Source organism: Syngnathoides biaculeatus, chromosome 4 (genome assembly GCF_019802595.1).
Source record: "Syngnathoides biaculeatus isolate LvHL_M chromosome 4, ASM1980259v1, whole genome shotgun sequence".
In the NCBI taxonomy this organism is placed as follows: domain Eukaryota; kingdom Metazoa; phylum Chordata; class Actinopteri; order Syngnathiformes; family Syngnathidae; genus Syngnathoides; species Syngnathoides biaculeatus.
The window spans coordinates 6,902,030-6,923,428 of NC_084643.1; the positions used below are offsets into that span (position 1 = coordinate 6,902,030).

Consider the following 21,399-nt stretch of genomic DNA (forward strand, 5'->3'; position numbering starts at 1 on the left):
ACACTTTGAGACAAGTGACAAAGAGAAGTAGAAAATTTATTGCAGTATTTGTTGCACCCCAAGAAAGGTTATGAATCCCCTTTTCTTTTTATGACTAAGGTGACCTAATACAACAAAAATCTACATTTACAAAATATTCTCCTGCATTAGGCCACATATATACTGCATGCGTAGTTCGAAATAGAATAAATTATATCCAGAGGACTCTGCCATTGTACAGCATTGACAAATAAAAGTGAACAAAAATAAAAAAATATTTTTTCTCTCTTTTTTTGTTGTCTTTTTCTTTAAAATATCTAAAAGCTAGAAGAGGGGGGGAAAAAAACCATTAGGTGCTAGTAATATAATAAACTCCAAAAAACACTTTAATAAGAACATCAAAAAGACTAATTTTCAACATTCACTTAAGGTTTTATTCCTTTTTTTTCTTGTTTTTTTTTCTTTTTTTTTTTTACAGTTTTCTGTCTTCAGATATATAAACATTTTTTTAGTTTTTCCGTTTGTGTTAAACTATGATACAGTGGGAGTAGAAACGGGCGACTAGAATCGGCTGCACAACAGCGAAGGAGCTCCCACGACAATGTTGACCAAACATTTCCCCCCTTGCGGGTCTCTCCTGGTAAAAGAGGGTAAGAAACTGGAGCCTATTATTTCCTTTCAATGCCTTCTGGATCCTATATCCTCTCCGTACGTGTACACATACACACAGACATGAGCAGTCCCTTCTCATATAATAATAATAATAATAACAATAATATATATTTTTAAAAGAATAACTCATGTAAAAGTATGTAGTGTCGTGTTTTTCATACAAAAATGAGGAAGAGGAAGGGTGAGAATCCAGTGAAGTTTGGCTGTGTGGATGGAGGCAGCGGGGGGAGCGTGTAGAAGGAAGAATTTGAGAAACAAAACAAACAAAAAAAAAAGCAACAGGTGCCATTAGCTCGCTCCTCCTTCCCGCGCTGCGTACAGCGAGCGTAAAGTCTGCACTACTTTGTTGCTCAGTTTGTGGTTGCTGGTCAAGGCAATCTTTTTGTAAATGACGTCCGACTCCTTGATAGTGTCCACCCAAGGCACCAGTTTGCGGCCGTCGCGCTTTTTGGCTTCGGCCCAGGGCCCCGAGTAGGACCCGGCCATCCAGTGGATGGCGTAGCCGCTGGGGGTCTTGTGGACCACGCGGGCGATCTGCGGCCGGTCCTTGTACTTGGGGCAGCACAGGGCGATCACGTCCATCACCTCCACCGTCTCGCTCATTCGGCCGGGATCTGACAGGTCGCCCATTCGCCTCGACTTCCGAGAGGACTACAAGGGGGAAAGAGGACAAAGGTGGTGAAATTAAGCATCATTCATGATGGTGGGAGGGATTTAGCTCCATTTCCCTTAAAATTCCGATTGAAATGTACTGTTGCATCCAAATAAACTTCACCGTTGAAACAGCCTGTCACACCCAAAAATTCCCCCTCCCTCACACTATTGAATCATCAATCCATCCATTTTCTTAGCCGCTTATTCTCACAAGGGTCGCGGGGAGTGCTGTCTATGGGCAGCAGCCCAGGTAGACCCTGAACTGGTTGCCGGCCAATCGTGACAAACAGTCGCACTCACAATCACCTGGGGGCAATTTAGAGCGTCCAATTAATAGTGCATGTTTTTGGGATGTGGGAGGAAACCGGAGTACCCGGAGGAAACCCACGCAAGCACAAGGAGAACATGCAAACTCCACAGAGGCGGGTCCGGGATTGAACCCGGGACCTCAGAACTGTGAGCCACCATCCCGCCACTATTGAATCAGTCATACACATTTTTCCAATTTACTTCTAAAATGCCAACAATTGACTCAATTCCTCTTTTGCACTACTTCTGATTTGCTTCCCGCTGTTGAGACATGGATTTATTTTAAAATCTAACACCGCTTATTTGTGGTTTAGCATGAAACCGACATTGAAACACGAGATATTTACAAAGAAAGACGGTACACGGGGTTTAACGCTAGCACCGCCGCGCTAACGCTGGTGCTAACAAGGTTGGTTAAACAAAAACATACTGGTAAAGATCACTGAGACACAGCAGTAACACGCTAGCGCAGAGCTAACAGGGCCGGGCCGGTCAAAGTCACTTCCTCGGCACATATATTCCACCGGTCTCACTCTTACCTTTTGCGCTCGAGTGCCCCCTTGCGGCCGTTATAAAAAAAATTAACATATTCGCCGCATCACTACAAAAACCGCAGGGTTGAAAGTGTCTGAAAAAATTGCAGCTTATAGGCCGGAAACTACGATTACCATAGCCAGTGGTAGCTTTGGTTAACTAGTAAAGCCTTTTCTGTTATCGGGGGCACTGCGTGACCGGATCGATAAATTAATTTAGCGATTGAACTTGATTTAGGGGAAGTGTTGTGTTGATCTTGGCTCGAGACAGGATAAGCTGTAAAAGTAACTTTAACAATGCAGCGTTTGTTGAGAAACATTTTTGTATTGATTGATTTATTTAAATTCCTGAAAGGAGTGATTTTGGAGAGTTAAGGATTCCGCGAAACTGCGAAGAAGTACTACTCCTTCAATCTTACCCCAGGGGTACGGTCGTCGCCATCGCTGTAGTCGTCGTCTGTCTCCGGTCCCGCCTGATTGCGCGGACTGGGTCCCGACAAGGGGCCCGAGCTTCCGAGAAGGGCATTTATGGCTTTGTTTCGAATGTTGGCGCTTGCTGACGCTTCCCCCTCCTCGTCCTCCTCGTCAGGGTCCAGATGTTCCATTAGCACCTTGAACTAGATCCAGGACAAACATCAAAAGCATTTCAGTCAAAACTTGAACAATTCTCTGATTTGAGTGGACATGGTCTGGTTTCAATCCGGGAGGTTGGGCAACTGTTCAATGTCGACATCCTGTTTGTCTACAACAGTGCACACAACCGCATGTTGCCCATGTTTGTTTGCGTGCGTGAATCATCCCGTTTTGGAAGTGTTGTTTCGATGGCCCGATCAGATCGGCCGATAATTGGGATTGTTTTACTGATCGGTTTTGATGTCATAGTTCGTCGATTTGATCAGAGAGGTCCTCGATTGGCTCAGAGAAAGACATTTACTCTGCGCCGCCATCTTGCACAGTAGATCTGAATCCAAAAACCAGTTTATTTTTATATAGTATTAACTATAGTACTATACTAAGTATAGTACTAACCCTAACACTATCTATAGTTTTTTTTCCCATCTTTTGACATTGAACTGTAAATATCTGATAGCCATTAAAGTTGTCACCAAAAAAGAGGGATAATACGGCAGAGATAAAACATGTAATGCAAGTAATACAAGACAAATCTGCTTTCACGATTGCACTATGTCAGACTACTGCGATAAAATCTTGTATTCCGATACCACTGCATCCCCTTTTTTAAGATAAGTGGGCTTCATCCGGTCAACTCAAATGCGACTGAACTGTATGATAAGAAGAAAAATGGGGAGGGGAACGTCTTTTGGTGGTCACCAGTGATCAGGACAGGAGTGGATTTCACATCAGGTTAGCTTAAGGTATGTTCACACACTTTTGTAAACATGTTGCCGGTCTGTTGAACACATGATCTGGCCAGAGCAGCAAATTCCAAGCTTTTTGGAGCCAAGGAACATACTTGTAATTTACAATTGAAATTTCTCACGAAACAAACAAGAATGTCACAAAAATATCATCTAGTCGATCTATATAATCGAAGAGAATCAATGTGTTCTGTCTGTCACTATGCCTCATTGTGGCATTATTAGTTGAACAAAGATACATTTATTGTAACTATTTGTTTTTATTCTTTTTTTTTTTTTAGAGGTGATGACGATGTACGGATTAGAGACGGTGGCTCTGAAGAAACAACTGGAAGCAGAACTGGAGGTAGCAGAAATGAAGATGCTGAGGTTCTCGGTCGGAGTGAGCAGGTTGGATAGGATTAGAAATGAGCTCATTAGAGGGAGGGACAGCCAAAGTTGGATGTTTTGGAGACAAGATCCGAGAGAGCAGACTTCGATGGTTTGGACATGTTCAGAGGCGAGACACTGACTATGTTGCTCGAAGGGTGCTGAGGATGGAGCGAGAGGAAGACCAAAGGAAATACTGATGGATGTTGTGAGGGAGGACATGACGGCCGGGGGTGTTAAGAGACGAGGATGCACGAGATAAGCTTAGATGGAAAAAGATGACACGCTGTGGCGACCCCTAACAAGACAATCCGAAAGGAAAAGAAGAATTACACAAGTATATACAGTAAATGAACAGGTCATTTAAATAGACTCACTGCTCCATCTTGTGATCAGATCGGTGATCAGTTATCGTTTTTTTTTTTAAAGTCGCCGATCGACCTCAAAAATCCTGATGGTGTAAACGCTACTTTGGACCCAGAACCGAAATTTCACTTTTAGAAAATTTTCGACAGAGAATTTTGGTGTCCGAAGTTTCGGTCCGTCTAAATATAACTTAATATTATTTATTGCCGTCGTCACTTACATCGAGGTACTGTTTGACAATACGCCTCTTGACATCTTCCGTCAGCGAGGCACACGCCATGTTGTTGGAGATGAAGTCGAGGGTTTGTCGCGGGTGGAAGTAAACGTGGACTTTTCGGTTCACTGCTTTGTCATACACCTTGGCTGACTCGGTTGGCGAGTACTTTTGGATTTTGCTGTGAGGAGAGCAACGCAAGGTTACAAACAGTGCATGGGTAATATCAAAACCTGTAAAGGTTTTATAGTGCATACCCATCAGAGAATCCGTACTGGTTCTTCAGATGCTGTTTTAGCACCAGCAGCAACAGGATGCCTTGAACAGAGTTAGCAAAGTCCAAGAGGCTAGCGGGATTGTCCGGGAGACGCCTCATGACCCTATCCGTATCGTCCACGTTCAAATCGTCCAAGTCTGATTCCGAATTGGTGCTTTCAGAGTCAGCTCCTGGTTTTCTGGGCTTTGCGTGCCGCCGTACGACGTCGTCGTCGTCCTCACTGTTGTGCCCCCCATCGCTCCTGGGTGAGTCGCAGTTCATCCGTATCTCGTCGTCCTCCCCATCTGATGTGCTCTTCCACTCCTCTTTCACCGGCTTCTCCTTCCGCCTTGGCTCTTTCAACAAGAGCTGGACAGAGGAAAGAACACATGACGAAAAAAAAATCAGTGTATTGCCAGTCGTGTTCATCAAGTGGAGGGCCACAGTCCCTTCTGTGATGCTGGTTGACTATCAAGTCGTTCGAATTTCATAACATTTACCATTGGATCTAATGTAACGCAAATTAAGTCGATACAGACTCAAAGTGTGATTGAAAACGTTTATTGGCTGTAATGGCAACGTTTCAAGTAATATTTTAACATTCCTGTCATATGGATAAAAGCGAATTTGAACGCGTGTAGTAAAACGAAAAGATCAAAGACTACTTATCCTTTTACCCCAATGGCTCAAATTGGAAAAAAAAAACATTTGGACAGAATCTTTTTTGCTGACATTATTTTGTGTTTGGTTTTAATTTTATATTTAAAAAAATATATTTTTGTATTCAATACTTTTTTTAACGGCCAAACATGGAGCACCTTAAGTTGACTCGTTTTTAAAATTTCAAAATCAAATGAAAATGATTAAATGGATAAAAATGACAATAATTAAACATCTGCTGCTCTTATTTGGGTTCTTTTGTTCTTTTGAGATGGGTCTTTTATCTATTCAATAAATCAATTTTTTTTTAAAAACATTAAAAATGCAGTGGGGCAAATTTACCCTTAATTAATGGGTCTCATGCCAGCAAAACGCCAAAATTTCCACTGCTTTATGCATAACAGGTCAACCTGGATCTGTGGCCAGACTTACGTTTGACATCTATGAAATTTGTGGACTGAACAAAACAGCTTTTGAACACCATAGCACTTGCAAAACGGGTGGATTTCAAATCGCTGTTGTTGTGATGTAGTTTCGCCAATCCATATTCAAGTACTTGCCCACTACGCGGTTGCTACATGGCCACTGATTTCTGGAAAAACAGCTAAGTGACAACGCTCGTGCGTCTTGTGCACAGCTTCAACTTTGCATCACCTGCCAACTTCGGAGGAGTTGAAGGATTCGCAACTTCAATTTGTGTTTGGAGAAAATCCTGAGCAAATGCACAAGGCGTTAGGGCTCGCTTGCATACCTACCTCCGTAAAGGTTTGAAGAAGGTTGCTGCCAGAAACCGACAGGCAGATGTCTATGTGGTGCATGATGAAGAGTGGCTCCTCCTGGCTCTGGTATGGGAAGCAGGCTAGGTTGTCCGCTATGAACAGCAACATGTTAACCTCTGTCTTCTGCGTGATGAAAATGAGGATTGGCCGATGTTAACAAAAGCGGACGGTGTTTAGGTTTAAGCTTGCAAGCTGCCGAGACTCACAGCGCTGTCATCGAAGAGCTTCAGCAGTGAGATGAGGAAGGCTCTCCGCTGTTGCCGATTGGTGCGGATCATGGAGAAGAGATGCGAGCACAGTGCCGAGTGAGTCTCGTCCTGCCTGTAGCCTCGTATGATTGTCTTCCGAGACATCTCGATGGACTGCTGCAGGTGGAACGACATCTTCATCCCAGCCACCGCCTTCATCTGTACAGGATACATTCAGGAGAAATGAAAAGTAATCAATTAATTAGACAGAAGAGGGCTCGCTATAAATGTCAGCTTCACAAATGCCACATCTGCTGCAGAGGCAGTTGTGTGGCAACATCGATTGCGGCGCAATAAAACTCATGGAATAAGAGAAAACTGCAGAAAAGAAGCAAAAACCTGCACTGAAAATCCAAGTACTTCACACACACCCACACCATGTCTATCTATAATTGACCATATTAATAGTTTAAACACTAAATATACCACAACTCAACTTTTACCGTTACCGTTAAAAATAAAGGGACTACAGATTCTACTTCTGAATAGAGTAAGGGGCACTGGGGCCTCCACTCCCTGAGAAGGGTTGCGTCAGGAAGGGCATCCGGCGTAAAAATTGTGCCAAACATATATGTGCGTTCATCTGAGATGACACGCTCTGGCGACCCCGGAAGGGACAAGCCGAAAGAAAGTTACTTCTGAATAAAGCGCGTAAACAAGTAAATCAGGCTAAGACTTGCTGTGACTTCCACTTAAAAACAAGCTTAGCTCCTCCCAGTCGAGATACATCACTTCCACTTACGTCCTTTGGCAGTTAGTGTACTAATTTCCTATTTTGACAGGTCTTTGGTATTCAGACAGAGCACAAAAAAACGTGAGAATAGCTGAGCTTTTGAGCAAATACGTGGAGATGGGTTCCACAGAAATAAAGGCAAACGGGCGAATCGCAAACCCCGAATAAACAGGGATGACTGGAACACTGACTCACATGGATGAATCCCGTGTACTTTTTGTCGATTTCCACCAGTTGCTGATCGGCTTTGTTCCTCATGCTGGGCTCCGGGTCGGTTCCCATGGCAATCAGGTACGGCACGCACTGATGCACAAATTGGATGAAGTGTTCTTTAATTAACTCTTTAAATATCAGTGTGAGAATGAGTGGAACGGTAATAAGCACATTACCTGCACCGGATGAATGAGGCCCTGATTCAGCGTCAGTGCTATGACGTTGAGCGCAAAGTGCCGTACGCTGGACTGCGTATGGAAGAAAGCCTCCAAGACCTGCTTCAGGTAAAGCTGCATAATGGAACTGCTCATCCCCGAAGAGATGTCACCCATTTCCTTCAGATCCTCCTGTTTGGAAAGCTTCTTCCCTGCAAAGAAAGCATTTTCCCCCCCGATGAGACAATACAATATTAATGTACCGCACGATGCGTTTCAGAGGGTTGTGAAATGTACATTCTCTATCTGCTTCCTGCATCCTCGTGTCCTCCTCCTGGAGGTACGTCTGGAGGTTTTTGAGGATCTGGATTTTGAGATTGATGGACGAGGCACTGTCAGCCAGGATGCCGTTGTATAAGGACTTCACTTCGGGCACAAACATTTGGCTGGGATGCATGATGACAAGGAAGCCTAAAGCATCCAACCAATGACATGTTGACACATTTTGAGAATACACCAGATTCAGGGGGCCTCAAACACATCTCATACACTGAGTACTGAACTAGAACAATGAAACAAAATTGACACACTTGAATGATATTGAATTAAAAAAGTGAACCTATTATCAAACAAATTCAGAAACCCGGGGAATACAAGGAAAATCCCAACTCAATTTTAAAAAAAAAAAAAAAGTTTTTTGTACGTAATATAATATTTCAAGATTGTGAAGTTGGTACTTTTATTAGCTGTCCGCTAGAATGATTGCAATTGTAAAAAAATGAAATATTTCACAATATTGTATTTTTTCTCTCTCTGTTTTAAATGTTATATTTCTTTGTGTTTAAATGGTTTTAATCACGCAAAGCACAATGAGTTACCTTGTGCATGAAATGCGCAATACAAATACATTTCCATTACTGTATTTTCCGCACTATAAGGCGCACCTAAAAGCCTTTAATTTTCTCAAAAGCAGACGGTGCGCCTTATAATCCGGTGCACCTTAAAAATTTATCAATATTGAGCCTTTAGTGCAGCTCCATCTAAAGGATGCATTACGTAACCCCAGCCTCTACTGTAGAGTCTATTCTATGCACCTTATAATGTGGTGTGCCTTACATATGAAAAAAGTCTTGAAATAGGCCATTCATTGAAGGTGAAAAATACGGCAATTTGCCTAGTGAATCTACATGAGTTCCATTTTTAGAATTGAGCCACTGAAATAAATGAAGTTTTCCATGATACTCTAAGTTGCACCTGCATATACTATGGTCCTAAATTTACAACAAAGTTCTGTTTGTACGGTGTCAACATAACTCAAATTTGTACACAAGTCTGGAAAGATGTGCAGTCTATTACTAACCCACGCTAACGCAGAAGTCACATAATAATTACTGTAGATATTTGCATTAAAAACAGTTGTAAGCCATGAATGGAAAACAATCATATGAAAAAAAGTATTGTGGCAAAAGAGAATGCCTGCTTGCCGTTTGTAACCTCAAAACTTTCATCCTAAACCCCCATAAACAAGCTCATATTTACAGAATTTTGCACTTACCTAAGCCGATAATAGCTTTGGTCTTAACTACCTCATCCTCATGCTTGGTGAAGTATAGTAGAAGCTCCAGAACCTTCTCCTTAATAATGATCTGCACACCACATAAAAAGATATGTTTTCACAAGTTTGCCATGTATCACGTGTCAAGATGGTGAAACAAAGGCAGCCAAGCGACAAAATCTACTACTACACGAGACGGACAAACATTGCGACATGGCCATTACACCTGATGGAGGCGAAAATAAACGAAAAAATATGAAGTCAGTGCACCTATTAAAGCTTTCTATAAAGATTCGACAGTCCGTGTGGTAGCGCCATTTTTATCATGGACCTGTGTAACGATTTTTGAGGTGGGAGAAAGATATTAGGGTACACCCTAAAAAATTTAGGCGTGGAACACAGGAACCGTTTCTGATCGCAGGTTGGCAGCAATTTTTGGAGGTCTTCATTTGACAATATGCCGTAATTTCACACTTTCACTTTTTTCACACGCTTTCAACCATGTGGTTTATACGGTGATGCGGCTAATTTGTGCATTTTTTTCTAATGTCCGCAAGGGGGCACTCGAGCGGAAAAGGTAAGAGTGAGACCGAATATATGTGCAGAGGAAGTGACTTTTACCGGTCCGACCCTGTTAGCCCTGCACTAGCGTGTTACTGCCGTGTCTCAGTGATTTTAACCAGTGTGTTTTTTTTTTTAACCGTCCCCGTTAGCATGGCGTCGCTAGTGTTAGCGCAGCGGCACTAGCGTTAAACTCTGTGTACTGTCTTTGCAAACATCTCGTGTTTCAATTTCGGTTTCAATGTGGGCACTTGCGGCTTTTACACGGCTGCGCCCTATGTATGTACCAAGTGGTATTTTCTTTACAAATGTACTGTGTGAGGCTGATAAGCAGGTGGACTCTGTGGGCAAGGAATTACGGTACATTTTGTTTCGTATATTATTAAAAAGCTTGGCATATCCAAACATAATTGTGTATAATTTAGTATTATTGCACTTAAACTGAATGGGTCAACTTACAGAAGCTGAACCATCACATAAAAGGCATGAGTGCATAACAAACCTATGGTGTCAACATTGTGAATTTAAAAAAAAAATTAAAAGACTTCCTGTGTGCAAATACTGACTCAATTAGTGGGCACTTAAAGTATCCTTTCATCATCCCACACGGCGCCACTCATCAGGTGATGGGTAATCATGCTCTTCCTATCATGCTTGATCCTTGGGGTATTTTGGCAAAACCATATCACAGACGACTTATTAATTAAGGCCCCTGGCAACTTTTAAGTTGAGGAAAAATATGCATCGTCTTTTTATGGGGCAAACAAGGTTTGTGTCACAAGAACTTTGTCAATTGCAATACACCAATCAATCAATCAATTGATTTAAAAACAAAATGATTAAAAACCAGTATATTACCTTGGTAGGGCCCTTGAACTCCTCTAAGTCAAAATCAAAGTGTCGACCCAGGGCGCCTACGGTGAACAGCGATCGCAGCAGGATAGGCTTGTTTGCTACCAATGTTGTGCTGTTCGGATCCTCTTGATGCTGGATCTTCAGCTTATTAAGTGCACCTGTAAGGTAAAAGGAGAAAAGAACCAACGGTGAGGTAGGTAGTTCAGTAAAGTGAAAGTATAAGACACACAAAAAAATAATAAAAGTGTATCTTACTATAGAATCTGTTGAAGCAGGCCCAGACAAACTTGTAGTTGTGTGTCACTTTGTTGACAACAGCACCCAGACAGCTGACACAGTGTTGAACCACCTATAGAAAAGTGGAACATATCATTCCATTCGCTCTATTAAACATTTCATAGAGAATCAGAGACGTGAATCCCAAACACTGTGCCACCATTATCCAATTTTACTTCATGGGTATGAAAATCATTTATTTACGCCAATAACGTACATTCATTCATTTATCAAAGCAGCAAAATATAGTGCTAGGCACAATTCAAGGCTGGTAGGGTGAATGGCGTGTACTTATATACCGCTTCATCGACATCACGGTGGTCGAAATGCTTTCGAAAGACTCACCTTCACGCCATTTATACACTTGTAGATAGCAGAAAGTGCAATTTACACAGTTATCAACCTGTTGCTATTCATATAACAGACTAATAACTTTGTCTTCAACTAAAGATGTTTCTGCATTGAGTTTGAATGCTCAGCCTGTGTCTGCTTTTTTTTTTTTTTTCTGGGTACTGCACCCCCCCACACACACATTCCAAAAAAAATACCTGTTACTTTCACTTAAGTCTCTAGAGTGTCCTTAAGTATGAATGTGAGTGAGTGTGAGTGCTTGTCTGACTATATGCGTCCTGCGATTGAAAAGTGACCACACCCCAAAGTCAACTACAATAGGCTCCAGCTCACTGGTGACCCTAATGAGGATGAGCGATATAGAAAATGGATGGAAAGCTTTTTTCTATTTAGTACGAGAGTGGCTTCAACTACCAGAGACAAATTTCTTGAATGTTTTAATGAACTTGGAAAAAAGTGCGTTTTGAGACATTTTCCGTTTGGTGGTGTGTTGTGACATTTTAATGTTAACTATTTGGTTTTATTATACATTATTGTAGAGTTAATGTACCGTCATGCCATATTTGATGATGAGCTTCATGAGGTCCTCTTCTATGGTGGCGAGGAACGTTTCGCCGGGGTGCTCCATCAGAGGCACCACCAGCTCCAACATTTTGGCCACGTTACAGATGACCATGAAGTCGTTGGCAGTCTGCGACAACAAAAGCAAGCTTAGTTTTAACAACAATTAAAATGAGCCAATATGCAGAGAAATTATTGATACAAATACAGCACGTACGTTACACTTGGTGGTTAGGTAGGGCTGCATGGTCATGGCGTGTTTGACCATGAGCTGGGCCCTGATCTTGCTGAACAGGTACAAGGTGGTGATGCAGGCCACTAGGCGGGTGGAGTTCACACCCTTGGTCTCTGTGGAACAGAAGAAGTATCAATATTTATTCAGTCCAAGCACAGTGGTACCCCAAAAACTTAATTTGACCTCTATTTCTGGCAAAACTTAAGTGTCTGTTGTAAATCGTGACATCAAACGCACCTCACAAGATTTAATTTCAGACACCGTCAAAGGCTTGACCTGCGGCTTGGTAGCCAGGGGGTGTAATACAGTCGTGTACAGCAAACAACTGTTCAATTTACCGTAATTTCTCAAAAATAATGTGCAGATTTTTCAAAAAATATTTTTTTAAAATTCATAGAGCGGATTATATTTAGGTATGGATGAAAAATAAAAAAAAATACAATCACATTGTACAGTTGTATACAGGTACATAGACTGGTAAAAAAAAAAAGGTATACATATACATTTAAATATGATAGTCAATGTCTTATGTTGCATTTATATTTATTACAGTAATGTGCGCCCCCAACTTCTATGATCTCCCCAAGGAGTTTGCATTTTATGATCGTTAGCGTAGCATGTTTGTTGCGACTGCATCAAAGATCAGAAACGATCGTGAGTTTGTTCTAACTTAAACCAAGACAAAAAATGTCATTATACTCGAGAAATTAGGGTAGATGTACTGCAGCAGTAAAGTCAAACGAACTATTTTTTTTCCAAAAGGCAGAAAATTAAGTGGAATGGTCGTAAGGAGTCAACACTGAGTGATATCCGTAACAAAATATGGACATTCCGTAACATTTGGCAGTGTTTTCTTGTATGCTGAACGTTTGGACCCAAATTAATTGATCACAATGTAAAATGTTGTTTTAAAAGTCAGCCTTTTGAGGCAACAACAATGTGCAATCTGAAATAGTTGACTTACCTGCAAGAGACTCTTCATATTTCAAGATGTGCTCCACCAGATTGTCCACCAACTGAACGCAAGCCTTTTTGGCAGGTTTATATGCCGCATCCTCCTCTGATTTGAGAAGCTAATGCCAAAGGGACAGGATGGGACTACGGTTAATTTCAGCAAGTCGTTAAGCAATACAGTGGGCTCTTGCCAAAACACTTACATTGGAAAGAAGCTGCTCAAACCAGTCATAGCCGGTGTCTCGACACGCTGCAACCACGTCGGTGATATTGAGGATCTTTCTCGTCATTGTCTCTTTGTCATGGGCCGGCGTCGGCGTGAACCATAACTTCTGAAATGTCTCATTCACCAATTTCTGTGAGAAAAGACAACATGTGATTTACAGAAAAGCTGCAATGATTAGTCGATGACCAAATAAATCAATTACATTTTTCTGGATATTTTTTTTAGATTATGTTAAAGTTAAAATTAATTTCATCCTCTCAAAAATAATCAAAATCAATTATAAAAATAATTGTTAGTTGTAGCCCTGATTCACAGACATTTATTTTTAAATGCACTATGACAGGTGAAAATCCTGCTTTGAAAATACCTTGATTCCTTCCTCATCATTGACCCTGCGGATCATCCTGACGCACATCTCTGTGATTTTACTGAAGGTTGGCTGCTCCAAGCAGATGTCTCGCAGGATCTTGATCACTCGTTTCCTTACGCTGATACCAGTGTCCTGTGGGCCACAAATGAGATCATTAAAAACATATTTTGTAAAAAGGAGGTGATGTTCAAGGGGAACTATACCCCGACATTTTTAAAAGACTACATTGCATATGCCAGTACAAGTCAAAACACAACAGTTGGATTAATATTGCATTCGTGGTTGAAGAAACAGTGTGATTTATCACCATAATGGGGGCACCACATTAGAGATAATTCATCAGCAGTTTAGAGCAGACTTATTCGATCCTGAGATGGAAGAAAAAATGCATCACAGATCATAGGACGCATGGAAAACAATAAAAACCCAATGTATCAATTTCTTGATATGAAATAGTCCGCAAAAAGAATCCAGAACAGCTCACAACTTGATAAGTACATATAGGTGATGTTTATAGTGCATAGTTTATTATGTATCAATTCTACATGTACTGACATTTACTACATTCTGGCCTTTTTTCAGGCATGCCGTCACATTCTCACAAATGCACACGCTCACGAGTGAAAAGACAACCCGAAAAATACACGTGGGGAGATGCAATGATTGAAACATATTTTTTAAGAATACCTAATTTAGAAGTTTATAAAAAAAATGCACATTTAAAATATAGTAATGTTTTTACATTTTATTAATTTTTCTCTTTAGAGTTGGGTGTTGGAACAAATTTCTGACACTAGGTGGCAATGTAAGACTGCAGTGGAGGCTGAACTCCACATGACCCCTGAGGAAGATTTCCATGACAACAGGCATAACAATCTCAAGCTAACAGTTCCAGATACTGGAAAGACATTAAGGGGAGTGCGCTTGAAACAAAGAGAAAATTCAATCTGTTACAATAATGTTACTTTTTTTTTTTTTTTTTTTTTAGGTGGACCACAGATTTTGGCATTTCAGAAAAGAGGAGGTAATAAAGGGTGGGCAAAGCCTCGGCCAGGGGTGACATGCTGCCCACACTATTCATTAACTATTCTATTCATTCAATCAAGTCCTGTAGTATTTTTTGCACCCCGCCCCCTTCAAAAAGATGAATGAATTGAAACTTAAAACAAAAATTTCTTAAAATAAAAATTGAATAATTGATTACTATATTGTACAAAAAAAAGTTAAATAAGAATTATTCAATTTAAAAAAAAAATAACCTAATTTTAGTAATTTGATTAGTTAGTAATTCAACTCTAAGCACATTCATGAATCAAATGAATAAAAAAAATTTACGTGGCCCTCAAAGGACAAATGTTTGAAGACCACTGGACGAACACTTACCAGGATCCTCTCTATGAGCATGTCGTAGTACTGCTCGGTGAGCTGCGGTCTGCTGAGCACAAACTTGCCCAGCAGCTCCACAGCTGCCTCTCTCACACTCGTGGAGTTATCCATCAAACGTCCATGGACACCGCGCTGCATGTCGGACTGCACGGGCAGAGAAAGTAGTGTCGGTGTACGACGTGAAAGCCGAGACATTGAAATGGGGAGGTAGAATTCAGCAAGCACGTCGCCACGTACCCTCGCCAGGATGCTAGGGTCCACGGCCACCACCTCAGACAGACACTTCATGGCTTTAGTCCTTACGGCTATGGCACTTTCTCCAAGGACTCGTAATATCTGGGAGGGAGAACAAAAAAGAAGAAATTCAAAAAAAATACAGTGAGTTTAATTCACTTTAAAGTTATCTAGCAATTGAAAGGCTACAATGTATCCCATTGAGCACGATTCATTCATTAACTTCCAAAGTGGATATTATACATACTGTAGATCGGCAAATTACAAGACATGGTAAGTTGTTTTAATGTTTTATACGAATCATTAGTTAACATTTCATGATTGTATGGCGCGTTAAGAATGCAAAAATGTTTAACACTAAAAGGTTTTTCTGATAACAGTTGTTAATATGGTCCACTCAATGGATACCATTAGCTGCATTTGGATAGAACGGTTCTAAATACACGAAATGGATGACTATGAATCCAATGCCTTTCCCAGGTTCTCCCGAACAATTAACATTAACTTTGCTCAAGATGGACTACATTCATTATAAATGAACTGGATATGCAACATCAACAGGGAAAATACAGAGGGTGGGGGTGTTTTCATTGATTACCTGTGTTAAATAAATATCAAAGCTCTGTGCAAACGGCCTCATGGAGGCCAAATAACGCACAATCAGACAGGAGTCCTCGTAGTCCACAGTGTCAGAGTTCATCCTTGAAAATGAGCAGATGAGATTAGAAAAACTGACATGCAGCAAAAAAAAAAAAAAAAAAAAAAAAGACATCACAAGTCCAGTGCTGCGAAGCGGCTTACTTCAGCGTCGTGAAATGAGCCGGTGTGGTCTTGATGATGTTGCGTAGGAACTTCTTGCGCTTCTCAGCTCGCTGCATGATCTCACCCGTGGTCTCCATCTCCTTGGCGTGTTGCGGCCCGTCCGAGGAGTCATCGTCCTTTGGGTTCTGATTTCGCATGGACTTTTCCGCCTCCGTCGTGGCGTCCCTGAACCACTGGGCGATGTAGAACTTTCTAGCAAACTAGAAAAGCAAAAATCGGCCTCAATTTCTCACCATTTTGAAACATTTATTTATAATTATATATATTTTTGTCCACCAGATGGTGATATTTTTACTCATTCAAAGCATGAAGCAACATTTCACACTACTAATTTCTCCAAGGGTGCTTTACTGTAATTATAACTGCATATGATGTTGGACAATGGCACATGCAAAAAATAAAGTGCGTGTGTCCGTGTTCAACTTTATACGTCTTTTCCCCCATAAATCTACAAACTATTTCAGCTAAAAAAAAAAAAAAAGTAAAATCTGCAAAATCTAATGAAAATCTGTATTATATCATAGTGGTAAACTAACTGCCATGCATAAATAATAGCGTTGATGAACTGAAATACACACCCGCACAACATGAGTTTTATCAGAGTAAGCAAAAAGTGAGGCTAATTCCAACCAAAAAAACTGTTTGAAGCCATCTTTGGTACTAACTAAAACTCACCACTAGGGAGGCATCTGTATCAGCATTCTCCTCCAAATAGTCCAGGAGAGCCTTTTGGAGCTGCTGGGTTTCATCACCACCCGGAGACTGCAGAAAAATCACAAAGATAAAAATTGATCTTTTCTCACAATAAGCAAATGCCACAAGCACAATATTAGCTAGCAGCTCATTGTACCTGTTGCAGAATGCGATCAATCGATCGCTGGTCCATCTTGCTGGTGACTGCGTCCTTCCTCAGGCGTGCAGCAACGGTGCCAAGGTAGTCTAGAGATGCCACTCGGAGTGCCATCTCCGTCTGCTTGTTGCTGAACTGGTGGACCTGTTGAAAATCAAATACAACGTTTGTTATCTTTCTACACACTGTGCGGCACAGAACAAGGACAAATACAAAAAAAAAGTGTGAAACCACTCATCCACTGTGGGAATTACTCACAAGTCCCAAGTCTAAAATTTAGGGGGACCAGTGAAGCATGTGTACACACAGAAAATGGACAGATTGTATTTCACTTGTGAAGGCAGCACTTCATCACCAAGCTGCTTATTACATCTGGCAACGGACCTCAACACATTAATCCAGTAGTCCGCACTTTTTTTTTACCCCAAGACCTACTTTTCAAGCAGCCAACCTCTCGCGATGTACCGAGTGGGGGGGGTGGAACACTGAAAATAGGAGGCCATCTTGCTAGAACACACTTTTATGTGCGTGCGATCGACGTATTTGCCACACCTGAAACAAGCGACGAGATGGATGATATTCTAACGTGTTTTTTTTTTTTTTTTGGCATGCCGTCACGTGATCAAAACTGCCTCATGATCGACTTGTCAATCGCGATCGACACATTGAGCACCCGCGCGTTAAGCATTTCAGGGGGAAAGGTTAAGCCAGTCTGTACATTTCAAGATACTAATTGATGGAAAAATAATCCTCATTCTTTAAATGTGCGATAACGTTGAGTTGTGTAATAGGTATATAAAATTGTTCAGTGTTGGTACGTGGTTGAAATGTTCTGTAAAGTTGTTACTTTTAAAGACAATGGCATACTTCCGGCAGTCAATTCTGCGGTCTGCCAATATGTCTGTCAAATTGGTTTTGAATTTCGACACGTTTCACATGTTCTCACTATGTGTTTGCCTGGCGTCAAGAAGTTACAACGCCTCGTGCTGCTGGGTGCAAAGAGTCCACTCATGGAAACGGTCCTCACATGAAAGAATCAAAGAATCCCCCACCCCCATTGTGTTTAGTCGAGCAGAGCAATCAAGTATGCAGTTCTCAATTAATATGGAAGCGGCACTTCATAACTCCTTTCTCGAATTACAATTGTCAATTAGTACACAGGGCCGTGCAAGTGACAAATGCAGTAGAACATACACATATGCCCCAAGACATTATTTGAGAGGCCTGCCACGTCATTCTTATTTAAAAAGAAAAAAAAAACACGCTCAGAGGATCCATTACAAAAAGGCCAAAAATATTGAACTGACAAAAAAAAAAAAGCCAGATCACACTAACCAGGAGTCTGCCCAGTAGACTGAGTAGCAGCTCGGCGGCAGGCCACTCTGGTTTGTTAACCGTCGAGAGGAGGTCCTGGACAAAGTTCTCAAACAGAGGCCGGTAATCTTCTTCTCCTTGCTTGCTGCCACATCTGAGGGAAAAGAGTGGGTGTTAGGGGAATGAGACTACAATTGAAAAGTAAAACAACAAAGTCTAAACAAAAGACTGACTAGAGAACTTTTTCTATTGCATGCGTGTCAAGAAGTCTTCAAATGGTGAATAGTTTTACTTTATTTTAGTTTTCAGTCCTTCTTTTCATTACAATTGGTGAAATTAAAATAATATTTTAAAAACTGCCTTTACAAATACATAGATAACTTGGAACAAATTCTATTTACATTATTTAATAGTTCAGATATTTAAATAAAAATCATTGAAGAACATAGTCTTCCACTTTGGAGGTTACACTTTAATTTAAAAAAGAAATAACAGCACTCTTAATGCAAAATATGGAAAGGGGGGCAGTTACTTTTTGAGGAATACTGAGAGGAAGTTCTGCGCTGTACGCATTGCCGTCTCATATGAGTTGGTAATCAACACATCTTGGTCCACCTGAAAATGAATAAAATTAAAACAAGAAAACATCAGCACGACGGGCTGTGCTTGTAACTGATATGCTTTAACAACACCGTGCGTCCCAAAGAATGTGAGGATTTTGTACTACCTTGCTGTCATGCTCCTCTAAAGTGTCTTTGTCATTGGGTAAGTGGACAACGCACTGGATAAGCTGCAACACCAAGGCGGTCACCATTTGGATGTACATGGGCTCTCCATCCTGGTCCGAGCTATTCAACCTTGAACGAGTATGGCATACGATCAGTGTCACAGGTTCAATATTACTGGATGGTCTTACTTTCATTATCTAATCTAATAAACGATACCGGAAGTTTCTGAGAGAGCGTTTGCTGGTGGGGAGCCTGGCCAACGACGTGAATATCTCCTCCAGAATGAGCTGCCGGTGCTTCTCGTAGCGTGAGAACACCTGTAAAGTCGAAATGTCAAAGCGTGCAGTCTTAATACTTTTTCAGTTTTGGGGTAAATGTCAGAACACTTACCGCTGTAACAAGTTTAATAGCGCACAGCTGCAGCTCACTGACATTTTCCACAAAGAATGGAGTGATTCCCATTGAAGAAACCTGAGGGAAGGGGAAAACAAAAAGTAAAAGGAGCGGAGAAATATACTATCAATACAGTTTTACCCCAAAGGTGCAGGAAATATATGCCTTAATAATGTTGATAGGTTACTGACATTGCCTGGTATTTTAAACTCGGAAAGGAATTACACCAAAATAAATCTCAAAGCGAAATTCAATTCTGAGCATCGATGGAATGCTTCATTTTTAACCCGTGAGGTACCATTCTATGCATGCAGACAAAAAAGTAGGATTTATCTTGATCTTTTTACCTGGAGGATAGTGGTGTCAGTGAGCAGTTGGATTTCGAGAAGCTCAGAGATGTTGCTCACTATGTCGCACACTTTGTTGTAAAGCATGATAATGACGCGTTGTTTATGCGTGGAGCATTTGGCACGTTTCGCCTTAGAGCTTAATAACCCACCTGATGGAACAATTAGATACATAGTCTATTATTCCCCACCCACCCAGACAGATACATGAAATGGCATCATTATCAGACAACTTTTCAATGCTCACCCCCGTGCGGGTCAACCCTGTAGACGGGGTCGTACTGAGGATAGAGCGTGTTCTGGAGATGAAACTTGGTGTACTGCAGCACTCGCTCGATCACATCCTCGATGTAGACCGCCTTCGGCATGTGCGCCGACGTCATGATATTCAGAGCCGTGAGGCACGCGTCTGCCGACTTGGTCACTCGCTCCATGATGAGGTCCCGCCAAAGCCTCTCCTCATCCTCGGCGTCGTGGTCCTGACATTGGGTCGAGAGATCAATTCATTTTCCCCCCCCCCTCAAAAGCCTATACATCAGTCAAAGTTTTACACTGCATGTCCTCAAAAAGTAGTTATCTGTTGAACTGCAAAAAACATCAAGTGTTTATTTGAGGACGCTGTCTATTTGAGAGGTCTTTATAATCAATACATCGATAATGTAGCGCAGTTAGAAGGGAGAGCTGGTTCGGTCTAGACAGACATGAAATTGTCCAAAAGTCAACACTTTTTTGCTTGAAAGTGTTAACTATGAATCTAACCTTTTCCAAATCCACAACACAAAGTGGTCATGTTTGGAAAGTATAAAAATTTCACATCGCCAGAGTGTCAGCTTTAGAAGGAAGAACATAGAAAGGAGCTCACATGGTTGATCATAGTGGAGAGCTTGGATCCATCCTGGATATTCTTTTCTAGTATGTTGAGGAGTTTTACCAGCTTGTCAGATGGGATCTAAAAGAAGAAAAATACATTGATAATGCAATAATGCTGTCCAACATCAGAAGTAGCTCAGTTGCTCTAAAGATATTACTACCCTGCCAGTGATGGACATGGCTTTTATTTTGGCGGATTCGCTGCTCAGATCGTTTAATTGGTGTCTTCCAAGCAGTAATTCCTGAGGTATCTCATCGTCATCTGCTGCTGGACACAAGCCAATCACTGAATCCGCAAGCAAAAGTGACGTTCTAAATTCTATTTGTAGATCACTCGGATACTTTACCCATGGTGGTGAAATCCACATCCTCCAGGTTCTCCAGGATGTTGTCGATGCTGGTTAAGAACCTCTTGAACGTAGACGAGTCCATCAGCTCTTCTTGCGTAAGCTTGGGTTCGTACGCTTTCCTTTTTTTCTGCTTCTCCTTCATCTTCAATTTCCTGGCAACTGAGCAGGTAGCATTGTTTTGGTCTCATTAGTGAAGACTGAACAAGCAGACGCAAAACAGAAAATAACCTTGGGGAATTTATTAAAAAAAAAAAAAACAAAACAAAAAAAAAACCTGACCATCGCTTATGCTTGGAGGCGGCGAATCGTCTTCAGAGGAGTCCCGATAACGGCTGCCAGAGCCTCGTCGGCCTTCTTTGGCTCCCGTTTTCCGAAATTCTCCTGAGGCCCGTCGCTCTCTTTCCTCAAAGTCCCAAGTCCTGTCTTTGTCCCGACGCTGACGCTTCCTTGCAGCTGTGGACATTAAACAACATGCATCATTTTCATACAAATTATTATCATCATTATTTATATTAAGAGTGAAGGTCTTTGTTTTATTTTTTATGACATATACCAGAAAACTATATAATCACAAACGTGAGATCGCTTTGCTTTAACTTAGCACAGAGTTCCATTTGGATTAGTGGATGCTGCTCTTTTGGT

At 41.3% G+C, this 21,399-nt stretch overlaps 1 protein-coding gene across 3 annotated transcripts in view; it reads right to left on the reverse strand.

Annotated features, from left to right (window-relative positions):
• Window positions 1–15: 15 nt before the first annotated feature.
• Window positions 16–21,399, reverse strand: part of nipbla (NIPBL cohesin loading factor a) — a 38,922-nt gene continuing 17,538 nt past the window's right edge. For all 3 annotated transcript variants that reach the window (XM_061816347.1, XM_061816345.1, XM_061816346.1), the window contains exons 15-48: window positions 21,037–21,210; window positions 20,755–20,916; window positions 20,569–20,672; window positions 20,400–20,486; window positions 19,785–20,016; window positions 19,538–19,689; window positions 19,188–19,268; window positions 19,014–19,114; window positions 18,797–18,926; window positions 18,602–18,684; window positions 18,091–18,223; window positions 16,756–16,899; window positions 16,581–16,667; window positions 15,885–16,105; window positions 15,682–15,784; window positions 15,087–15,185; window positions 14,847–14,993; window positions 13,461–13,595; window positions 13,071–13,223; window positions 12,878–12,986; window positions 11,896–12,026; window positions 11,668–11,808; window positions 10,746–10,839; window positions 10,494–10,648; window positions 9,075–9,165; window positions 7,817–7,990; window positions 7,541–7,731; window positions 7,347–7,454; window positions 6,377–6,577; window positions 6,147–6,293; window positions 4,733–5,100; window positions 4,482–4,656; window positions 2,567–2,764; window positions 16–1,302 (exon numbers count right to left, since the gene is read on the reverse strand). In XM_061816347.1, the coding sequence (XP_061672331.1) occupies window positions 940–1,302; window positions 2,567–2,764; window positions 4,482–4,656; window positions 4,733–5,100; window positions 6,147–6,293; window positions 6,377–6,577; window positions 7,347–7,454; window positions 7,541–7,731; window positions 7,817–7,990; window positions 9,075–9,165; window positions 10,494–10,648; window positions 10,746–10,839; window positions 11,668–11,808; window positions 11,896–12,026; window positions 12,878–12,986; window positions 13,071–13,223; window positions 13,461–13,595; window positions 14,847–14,993; window positions 15,087–15,185; window positions 15,682–15,784; window positions 15,885–16,105; window positions 16,581–16,667; window positions 16,756–16,899; window positions 18,091–18,223; window positions 18,602–18,684; window positions 18,797–18,926; window positions 19,014–19,114; window positions 19,188–19,268; window positions 19,538–19,689; window positions 19,785–20,016; window positions 20,400–20,486; window positions 20,569–20,672; window positions 20,755–20,916; window positions 21,037–21,210 (5,174 nt within the window). In that variant the 3' untranslated portion in view covers window positions 16–939. The remainder of the gene's footprint in view (window positions 1,303–2,566; window positions 2,765–4,481; window positions 4,657–4,732; window positions 5,101–6,146; window positions 6,294–6,376; window positions 6,578–7,346; window positions 7,455–7,540; window positions 7,732–7,816; window positions 7,991–9,074; window positions 9,166–10,493; window positions 10,649–10,745; window positions 10,840–11,667; window positions 11,809–11,895; window positions 12,027–12,877; window positions 12,987–13,070; window positions 13,224–13,460; window positions 13,596–14,846; window positions 14,994–15,086; window positions 15,186–15,681; window positions 15,785–15,884; window positions 16,106–16,580; window positions 16,668–16,755; window positions 16,900–18,090; window positions 18,224–18,601; window positions 18,685–18,796; window positions 18,927–19,013; window positions 19,115–19,187; window positions 19,269–19,537; window positions 19,690–19,784; window positions 20,017–20,399; window positions 20,487–20,568; window positions 20,673–20,754; window positions 20,917–21,036; window positions 21,211–21,399) is intronic.